Source organism: Hibiscus syriacus, unplaced genomic scaffold (assembly GCF_006381635.1).
Source record: "Hibiscus syriacus cultivar Baekdansim isolate YM2019G1 unplaced genomic scaffold, ASM638163v2 tig00110332_pilon, whole genome shotgun sequence".
Taxonomy (NCBI): Eukaryota; Viridiplantae; Streptophyta; class Magnoliopsida; order Malvales; family Malvaceae; genus Hibiscus; species Hibiscus syriacus.
In genome coordinates, this window is record NW_024062688.1 from 6,214,141 (window position 1) to 6,225,120 (window position 10,980).

The 10,980-nt window shown below is 33.0% G+C and overlaps 1 protein-coding gene across 2 annotated transcripts; it reads left to right on the top strand.

Moving 5' to 3' along the window:
- LOC120119915 (protein C2-DOMAIN ABA-RELATED 11-like) lies at positions 1 to 2,531 on the top strand. Of its 2 annotated transcripts, none has more exons than XM_039139705.1 (4): positions 1 to 231; positions 432 to 571; positions 1,058 to 1,153; positions 1,937 to 2,531. In XM_039139705.1, exons 2-4 carry the CDS (start codon positions 461 to 463, stop codon positions 2,231 to 2,233), a joined length of 504 nt encoding a protein of 167 aa, XP_038995636.1. In that variant the 5' UTR covers positions 1 to 231; positions 432 to 460; the 3' UTR covers positions 2,234 to 2,531. The 2 variants fall into 2 exon arrangements, with proteins under 2 accessions (XP_038995636.1, XP_038995635.1); XM_039139704.1 differs by having other exon boundaries at positions 1 to 224.
- Positions 2,532 to 10,980: the final 8,449 nt, after the last annotated feature.

Sequence of the window (10,980 nt, forward strand, 5' to 3'; positions counted from 1 at the left end):
TGGGTGGTTAACTTAATTTCACTTGCCTTTTTCTTTTCAATTCCAAGGTGGTCTAGGCTTTGTTCTACGCCTTTTACTGCCTAATCTAATCGGTGATTTTCGTTAGGCTACTAATCTTGCTAAAGCTACAGAGATTCCCCTTTCCTTCTTTATTTACAGCGATTTAAGTTGATCGAGCATCAGCTTTATCGACCTCTGGATACCACTTGAAACATAACCAAAAGGTAAAAGGTAACCTCTCTTTTATGTTTGGATCTGTTTCGCTACAGCCTCATCTTTGATTTTTTTTTTATTTTCATTTCTCCCTCTCTTCATCCTTTGCTATGCTTGTCTCTTTGCTTTCCCTGTAAATTATGGAATCCTTATTTCGGCTTAATTTATTATTTTTTCTAATTAGTTTCTTTCTGGGTTGGGAATTGGGTTCTTTTCAGAAGTTTGTGCTGTTATAGATTTAAAACAAATGGGGGAGCTTTTGGGGCTGCTAAAAGTGGTGGTTGTGCAAGGTAAAAGGTTGGTTATCCGGGATTTCAAGAGCAGTGATCCTTACGTTGTAGTCAAGCTCGGTGATCAGGTTTGTTTAGCCTATTTTCATTTTTTTTACCATACTTGTCAATATCTTATACTTCCCTTGTTTCAGTAAACTGTTTTGCTGATGTTCTGTGTGTCCTGTAAAATTAATGATATTCTACCATTCAAACAATTTGCATAACTCATACTTTGCATTGGTAATTCTGTAGTCCTCCCATTATCCTGCATCAAAAGCTACTGCTTTTATCTTGCACTGTGTTTTTTGAATCAGTGTTAAAAGAAAACATAGAGAGAAAAGAAGACCATGTGATTTGCTCTTTTCTTTCATGATTTTTTTATCTGCCATACAGATTGTTGGATTCTCTAATTTTTCTAGCTTAATGAGCCGAGGTTTTAGTGCCGCCAGTTTGTTTAACAAAGGCTTCGCAATTGTTGGCTGGCAGCATTTTCATTCCCTGTCTATCTTTTCTTTCTTCTTTCGTTTTGACTGCTTACACAAGTTTCTCTTTTTACATTCTCACAACTCTAGGTGGCAAAAACTAAGGTTATCAACAGTTGCCTCAATCCAATATGGAATGAAGAGCTTACTTTTTCCCTCACTGAGCCTGTTGGAGTTCTAAATTTGGTAAGTTTTTTATATTTGTACTTTAAAAGTATTCTGTTCAACATGTTTGATTTCTTATCTTATCAATTATCATACCCTATCATATGGCACTTCTGTTCTTTGGTATAGGGACCATTTTTCTTTGTTCTGACCTTTACTGGGTGTCTAATATATCTGATCCATGGTTATCCTATTCAAGCTGGTTTGATTAGAATCAATATATTTGCATACAATGTATTTACTTTTCCTTTTGTCTTGAATCATTTGGTTCTGGTTTACCTTTTGCCTTTTGGTTTATGATTGCCTACACCTAAAGTTATTCATTTTGCCTGCTTTTGTTGGAGTGTTATCTGTATTCACTGAATGTTGGTGAGTTGAGATGTTATTAGACCAGGAGATGCAGAGTTTCAGAAATTTGTTACCTGGTGATTGCGCTAAATAATTGGAGATATTTGATCAGAAATTTGTTGTCTGAAGATTCCTCTGAATAGTTGAAGATATTTGATGTTTGTGATAACTTGTTGATATTCAGATGCTTTCCTCTAAATCATATTTTAATATCTCTCAACTGACATCTCAGTTTCGATGTGAAAAAGGCAACAACATCCAGCATGCAGTAAATAGCAATCATTTTTGGGCTTCATCTGTTAAACAGATTGAATTTTTGCCTTAACGTTATTGTTTGTCTAATTTTTCCTAAAAGGAAAGTTTATATCAGTGATGAACTACTTTGTAAGATGCTAATAAATTCATTGATAGCACTAGATTTTATGAAGAATTGACGAAATTTGCTTTTCTACACAGGAAGTATTTGACAAAGACCGTTTCAAGGCTGATGACAAGATGGGACATGCTTATCTAAACCTTCAGCCACTTGTCTCTGCTGCTAGATTGAGCCATGCCCTCCGAGTTTCTTTTGGTGAGATGACATTGAGGAAGGTTGTACCTGACACTGATAATTGTCTTGTTAGAGAGAGTTCTATTAGTTCTATAAACGGTGAAGTATTTCAGAGTGTTTGGTTAAGGCTTCGCACAGTCGAGTCCGGGGAGATAGAGCTAAAGGTCAGGTTAATTGAGACATGCGATGGGTCTTCAAGATAGTTGAGCTATCTGCTGATGAGATAGTGTTTTTGGGGCCTTGGGCTCAGGCTCGGCTTTCGTCCTGGTCTTTTGGGGTTGATTCTGAAGAACTTAAGGCCAGTTTGGGCATATATAAGGTAGAATGGTTTGAATGTGTGAAGTTTCCGGTGTAGATTAGCTTACGTAATCAAGCTTAAAATAGGTGATTTGAAACTAATTTGTGGTGGAATGAAAACCCTGTTGGTTTAATCCCTGTTTATAATTTTCAGAATGGCAATGGCACAGCCAAAACTTGACCTAAATATATGCATCCTGAATGTTCTTGTGGTTTGTGTTTCAGCATTTGGTTTAATGAATTCTAGGCAACAGGGTCCAATAGTTTTGTTTCTATGCACAAGCTGTAACACCCTAATCTAGTTCGACCCAAAAATCGAAGGATTAAAGTGTCACACGGGGCCACCGAGATGGCTAATCCAAAAATTTTCTTTTTAATCAACTATAAAGCACTATATAAAATTCATCCAAGGTAAATGAAATAAAAACGTAATAATCAAATTTATAAAATACGGAGAGCTCCCAAATCAATCAAAATAAATACATTGAGTTTATTTTATTGAGTTTAAATTAAAATAGAGTTAATACTGAATACAAAAATATCTACAATAGTACATGCCCTCTAATACAAATTAAGACATACTCTGAAGTCTCTGTTGAGTTGGAATATTTAGTGACGATAACGCTCCACGAGCGGTCGCCTAAGAACCTACGTACGGAAACACATTCCGAATGCTGAGCTTACGAGTTCAGTGACACACTAATAACTGTATTATGTTACATGCATTCACTAAATGTGCATGCTAATGACATAGATATGAAGACATAGGATACTTGTAACATCCCAAACTATGGGTTAGTGACTAAATGGTAAAGTTTCAGAAATTTGGTGATTAAAGTAGAAGAATGGATTAGTTCAATGATTTATCTGGAAATAAATCCTAAAAGTTGTTAGTAATTATCAAATGAAGTAGAGGGCAAAATGGTCATTTGACTAATAAATGAATTAAAAATAGATATGATAAGGATATATATGTTAGAGGGGATAAGGATGAAGAGATATTCTCTTCATCATCTTCTTCTTCTTCTTCTTCATGTACGAGAGAGAGAAGAGCCAAGCTTGCAAAGGTAAGATTCCTTGTTAGCTGATTATTTGTTAATTTTAAGAGTGGGTTTTGATCATTAGGTAATACTTAAGCTTATGGAAAGCTTAAGTTGTCCTAAAATCAAAAGATAAAGAAGTTATGAAAGATTAAAGAAAATGAGTTTCTTAAGGAAATTCTGGAAAAGAGTTAGTAAGTGAATTTTGAGAAGGAATTTGACTTTTCATCAATCTAATTAAGGAATATGGAGTGTTAGAATTAGATTTAAAACATGTTAAAAATCTGGTATGATTCTTGAAGTTAATAAAGAGGAGAGGATATTAAGGTTAAAGACGAGATAATTGATTATAAATGAGTTTAAATATGTATATGAAAGTTAGGAATATGAAAGGGGATGAAATATGAAGCATTTGAGTGAAGAGTTGATGATTTTCGGGTTCAAAAAGAGGTTCTGGGCAGAGTGCATCGATGCACATTCATAGTGCATCGATGCATCAAGGTTAAAACCCAGAAATTGTTTGAAGGTGTATTGATGCATTGGTAGTGCATCGATGCACACTTTTAAAATAAAAACATCGAATGCAATTCATGCATCGATGCATAAGTAGTGCATCGATGCATACCAGTAATAATACAACATCGAATGCATTTTATGCACTGATGCATCAGTAGTGCATCGATGCATACTTTCATTGAAAGATGAAATTGTCATTTTTCTTAGTCTAAGGAGTGAACCATTAGAGTATATTAGTTATAATACTAATATAGATCTATGTATGATGATGTAGATATAGAACGTGATCCCGTTCTAGATCAATTGAAGGATATATATAAGTTATATGGAAAGTATATATGAAATAAGATATGAGCTTATATGAATATGTGATATGAATAAAGCTATAAGAAATGATTTATGTGAATACATGCATTTGTGATGCGTGTTATATGATATTAGATATATGTTTACATATACATATGGTATGTGACCGAAGAGAATGAACATGTGATTATAAGATCAATGATTACACGTACATTTGGTACGTGACTGAAAAGAAAAGATATATGTTCATAAGAGAAAGGATATGAATAAGTAAATTGAACTGTTATGAATGTTAATGCCCATGTTATGTGATAAGAGAGCTAGTGGTATAGTTGGCATGCCAAGGGTCGAGGGTTTACCTATGTTCTTCGGGACATATGGACTGTTTACCTATGTTCTTCGGGACATATGGACTGTTTACCTATGTTCTTCGGGACATATGGACTGTTTACCTAGGTTCTTCGGGATCTATGGACTGGTCCTTCGGGACGAATACTGAACTAAGGTTCGGTGCCCCATAAGGGAATTGATACGAGCTGTGGTGACAGCATTAGTGCACAACCTCAATGTACTCACATACCTTAAGTTCTCAAATGTATACATGGGCTAATGCAAGGGCTTTAAAGATAATAAATAACTTGTTATGATACTATATATATGCTTTGTTGTGAAATGACATGGATACTCGATGGTGAGTATAGAAAGGTTCAATATATGCTTACATGATAGAAAGAAATTAGTAATAATGATATGAGTACTGATAAGTATATTAATGATATATTTATAAGTATGCATTATGTTATATGAAATGGTTTGTGGTTTTATTATATGTTTTATATGCCTCACTAAGTCAACGATTTAGCGTGTAAGTGATTTACATGTAGGTATGGAGAGGAGTAAAGAGCGATGTGGAGTAAGACATGTCAGTTCTCCTTACTCAATGTCAGATCAGAAAAGAGGTGATTAATATGTACTTTAATATATAAAGTTCTAGTTGATATGTATTCAAAAGAATATATTGTATAAACTCTGAATAATTTTGTAAACGTTTTGAATAAGTTGAATGTTATAAAAGTTTTTAAATTACTCAATATTTTATACGAATAAATGTTTGAAAAGTCAATGTGACACTTCGGACTCGTATCCGGGTCGGATACGGGTTGGGGTGTTATATTTAATGGTATCAGAGCTACGGTTTAGCCGATTATAGGCTTAAATCGAAGTCAGAAGTGTTTTAAAAAGTATACATGTCAAATTAAAGTGAAAAATTTTGATATGATAGTGTAAGGAGTATGCTGTCTTGCTAATAAAAATAGATTGTTATGTGATAATAGAAATATGATAATAAGAGCTTCGAAAGAAGTGAAAGGTAATAAACCTGAAGGTAATAGCATTCACATGCCCTGGCCAGGCAGGGAGAAGAGCGAACACCTCAGGAAGTGCCTGTATAAAATTTGAAAAATTATTCTTCATGTTGAAGAATGTTCTGATGTGTTTTCAATTTATTCTTCTTTAACTCATATAATGAATGTATCAAATTAGTTGATAAAGTTGCGAGCACCCAAGTTCAAGGGTGGATTTGAGGAAGGTTCTATTATTATAGACCTTTGGTTGAATGATATGATAGAAGGTTTTCATTTCTTCAAAGTGGAGATGTTGAATTGAGTAGTTTTGTTACTACTTTGGTAAGTTAGAGTATAGTTGACAATTGTCACCATAAGAACGTTAAAAGATTAAATGATGTGATTAGAATTATATAAGAGTTCAAGAATAAGTGCATTGATGACCAGTTTATAAGACAGATGAAACTGGAATACACGAGCTTGAAACAAGGGAATTACACCTTGTATGAGTATGATTATAAGTTTAATAAGCTAAGCAGAATTGCTGCTGAGTTAATTCCGACTGAAAATGATACATGTTATTTGTTGTTTAGGACTTGTGCCTTAAATTAAAAGAGTGTTACTGGTTTTGAATTTGTTATCGTTTCAAGAAATGGTTAATTGTGTTAAAGCTTTAAAGAGAAAGAGCTCAGAATGAAAAGTTTGGAGAATAAAAATCTCATATGATTAAGAGAATTGGTGCTTCATAGAGTTCAGTACCATCAAAGAGAGGTAGAGATTCTGGTTTTTAACTTCAGATAAGGTATGAATTAGTTGTATTCTCTGCCAGAGAATCAAATCTGATGAGAGTCAGACAGACTCAATTAGTATGGTCTGGTACTGAAAGATTAAATATGATAAAGGGTTATAAGGAAGTGCAGATTATAAGTTTGATTAGAAGTAAGAAAAGTATGTAAGGTTATATGAAGAGATTATGTGTATCGTAATACAGACAAGGATGAAAGAATGAGTAAAAGTTTGGATTGTGGTGAATTAACTAGAAAATGAGGAAAGAAATCAATTGATTGATTTTTGATTTTGAGTGATAAGAATTGATGTTACTGTCTACATGATAAGTAACATTATATGAATGAAATCAGAGTTATGAATTTGAAACAAAGGGATAGTATTGTTTATAAGAAAGAGTGTGGAGATGATAAGGATTTGTACTTTAGAATGAAAGAGTTAGCGTTGACTAACAAGATTTTGTGATGAGATTGTATTGGATATAGTTGTATATTTTGATTACGTAAATGTGATATAGTGAATGAAGTGAGGATTCGTATGGAAGGGTAAAATGATAAGTTCGATATAGAAACACGAAAAGTGTGCAAGGTGATGTGAAAATATTGTTTGACTCCTTAAAGTATATGTTTAATCACAATTGAAGAAGATTTAAAGTTGTGTTTTGGTCAAATGATGACGAAATACAAGTTTGGTATGGTTATAAGGTAATTAGAGAGTTATGAAGAAATAGATGGATTTGTGATATAGAGTGATGAGATGCATGTTACTGTCAATGTAACAACTCCAACCCGTATCCGATCCGGATACGAGTCCGAAGTGTCACATTGACTTTTCAAACATTTATTCGTATAAAATAGTGAGTAATTTAAAAACTTTGATAACATTTAAATTATTTCAAAACGTTTACAACAGATATCAGAGTTCATACCATTTATATCTTTAGACTACATGCCAACTACACTCTGTAAACAGTACATACATTTTCTGATCTGACATTTGGTAAGGAGAATTGACCTGTCTTGCTCCGCATTACTCTTTATTCTTCTCGAAACCTACGTGTGAAACAATCACACGCTAAGTCGTTGACTTAGTGAGGCAATAATTAAACATATAACAATAAATTCATGAACGTGCATTCATACCATTGAATCATGACATTTCAATATGCATGTATCTATTGCATGATAACAATATATATAATCATGTCATACACACACGCAACATATCTTCTTGTATTACTTTCACTTTTCGTTTGTCTTCTAATTGCATTGCCCATGTATATTATTATCTTTATCAACATCATTATAATTCAAGCAACACATGACATATCACCATAAGTATATACATCACATATATCTTATACATTACATTCCATGTTATCTCTTATTAGCCCATGTGCACCTGTGAGACCTGTAGATATGTGAGTCTATTGAGGTTGTGCACCACTATGCTGTCACCACAGCTCATATAAATGTCCCGAAGGACCTATCCAGAGGTCACACAGACCCCGGTAACTATCCAGAGGTCATAAAGATCCTCGGTAACTGTCCAGAGGTCATAAAGATCCTCGGTAAACTGTCCATATGTTCCTTAGAACATAGGTATACTGTCCATATGTCTCGAAAGACATAGTAAAACTGTCCATATGTTCCGTAGAACATAGGTAAACCCTCGACTCTTGGCATGCCAACTATACCCCTAGCTCTCATATCACATAACATGGGCATTATCATTTATAACATTTCATATCACTTGTTCTTTCTCTTCTGTCACATACCACATGTATGTGTAACCATATACTTCATATCATATCTTTTATAACCACATATGTCTGTCTTATCTCATATCCTATAATTCTTTAGCTTATATCTTATATCACATGTTTATATCATATAACTTATGTAATCACATATACTATTTATACTAGTTCACATAGCTTATTTCACTAACATGTATTCACATGTACATTTCACTTTTCGTATGATTTCATAATCATCTGTCACGTAGCTTATAACACTTTTCTTGTGTTCATCTGGCATGTAACTCATTGTCATCTCTTATTCTCATATGATTCTCATACACCAAGTATATCACATAGCTTGTTACCTATATAAATATTTTCTCATAACTTATCATCACATAGTTCCCATAACATTTTCCTATAGATTCATAAATCTTTACCATATGACTCATGTATTATATGTTCATTTCCGCTCATATATCCTCTCAATATAACTTATTTACATATTCATCTAATCACTTCTGTCAATGTCTCCTCATTTATATCATTCTTATATTGCCCTATAAATCAATGTTATTTAACTTATCTCACTTTTCATTTAATCTCATAAGTTGGTTATACAATTCCTATATATATATATATATAACTCATGTAATTTATATCCTTTCTCTTGTTATCATATAAATCATTGCCATATAACACATATCATATAAATTCATACCACCTAATATGTAATACAACTAAACATATTCATGTAATATAAACATAATCATACAATCATATATTCAACATATTGGAAACAGACTTGTCGCAAGTCAAATTTCCATACACAATACGTATATTCTAATAGTACGCACTCACCTGGCCTCACTAGTCAATATCGATCTGTTATCTTTCCTTGATCGATCTTACTTGCCAAACGTTCCGGAGTTGCTTTATGCGTAGAATCTACATACAGGTACATTTTGAGGCAATCTTTAGATACATACACCTTGTAATTGGATACTAGCAACTTAAACGAACTTATTAAACCAATATTCACATTTTCCTTTAGGGGGAATCGGTTCCCTACTATGGGGGTATCGATTCCCTCATGACATTCTGGAAATGTTGTTCGTTTGAAGGGGTATCGGTTCCCCTTGAATGGGTACCGATTCCCCTTGCCCAGAAATCATATTTTCAACTCGAAAATTACTTCATTTCCACTCAAACACTTCATATATCATCCCCTTTTCATTCTTAACTCTAGTACACATACTTAAACCAATCTATATTCATTTATTTCATCTTAAACCTCAAAATCCTATCATCCATATAAGATTCAAAAATCATACCAAATTTTCAATGTGTTCTAATTCCCATTCTAACACTTCATACTTCTTAATTAGATTGATGACAAGTCAAATTCATCCATAAAACTTCAACAACCATACCATATCAAAATTTCATCTTAAAACTCATATGGCAAATTCCTTCATAATTCCTTTATCTTATTGTTTAAATCTCATATAAGCTTTCCTTAAGCTTATTTAATACCCAAAGAATCAAAACTAAGCTTAAAACTCAAGAATTAACCAACTGAAATTAAACTTACCTTTGCCTTGCTCTCCCACGTATGAAGAAGAAGAAATGAGAAGAGCACTCTGGATGGTTCTCACATATCCCACGTTTATATTACCCTTAAAAAGGAATATAAAAATCTTTCTGGTCAAATGACCATTTAACCCTTAATTTTCTTTAATAATTACTAATTAACCTTCATCATATATATCCAATAAGCATTGAACTATTTCATTCTTATACTTTAGTCCCCAAATTCTGAAACTTTACAACTTGATCACTAACCCGGTATTGAGGATGTTACAAATCTCCCCTCCTTATAAGAAAATTCGTCCTCGAATTTTCACTGCACATCTTAATAGGAACATATCTTCTAATGCTCTTATGTTGCTTCTCTGACTTATTCTTTCTTGTCATCATCATAAACTTATTTTTTAATCCTTTAGTTTTCCGAGTATCTTTTTCGTTTATACCTTCATCTTCTGTTGTTTATCATATAAACAATAACCAGTAATACCAATCCATTGTTGTCTTTTCTCTCATTCAATTATGCATTTTTCCTTTGACCTTTCTAAAATTCCATATAATGTCACTCATCACGTTGACAGTAACATTCATCTCATCACTCTATATCAAAACTGTCCTCTGTACTTCCATATTTATCGTATCTGATTCTTTTAAATCAATCCCTTTCATTTCTTTACTCCTTATTCCTTATACATAAATCATATATTTCCTTTCATATTCACATACTCTTGTCTTATCACTTATACTCATCTTTATGTACCAATCTTCATTGCATCCTCATTACTCTGATAACCCATTTCTTATACATAACTTCATTCTTTATCATTTCTTATACTTGTATTTTCCTTCCTGAGGGTTCTATGCAAATACTTATCTCTGTTTCTACATCATAGCTATCTGCTCAGAATATACAACTATATTCAAATTCACATCATAATCAATTAGCTCCACTATATCTTTCCTCCAATCTTATAACTCTAGCACCTTTACTCTGACAGCTAGATAATAACTTTTGTTCAGTCTAGGGCACAAGCCCTCTTATACCAATCATATGCATTCTTTCCAATCTAAATTATCTCAACATTCGCTTACTCAATTTATCAATTTCACATCTATTCTCATACATCCTGAAATTTCTTTTACTCAAACTCAACATTCTGACTTCCTGTGTCCTATAATCTGATCATCGATATACATATTCTCAAACTCTTCTTATCAATCCTCAAATTTACTTAAATATACAAATTCTTACTTCCTTTTCCTTTACTATACCACATTACTATTATCCAAATATGCAACTGTATCCAGATCCATTGCGGATTTGGTTATCATAT

What these genes read in the sequence shown, in the direction of transcription:
- LOC120119915 (XM_039139705.1), top strand. Translation starts at nt 461, where the DNA reads ATGGGGGAGCTTTTGGGGCTGCTAAAAGTGGTGGTTGTGCAAGGTAAA. An exon ending in TAGTCAAGCTCGGTGATCAG is followed by an intron (nt 572 to 1,057) that starts GTTTGTTTAGCC and finishes TCACAACTCTAG; the next exon opens with GTGGCAAAAACTAAGGTTAT. An exon ending in CTGTTGGAGTTCTAAATTTG is followed by an intron (nt 1,154 to 1,936) that starts GTAAGTTTTTTA and finishes TTTTCTACACAG; the next exon opens with GAAGTATTTGACAAAGACCG.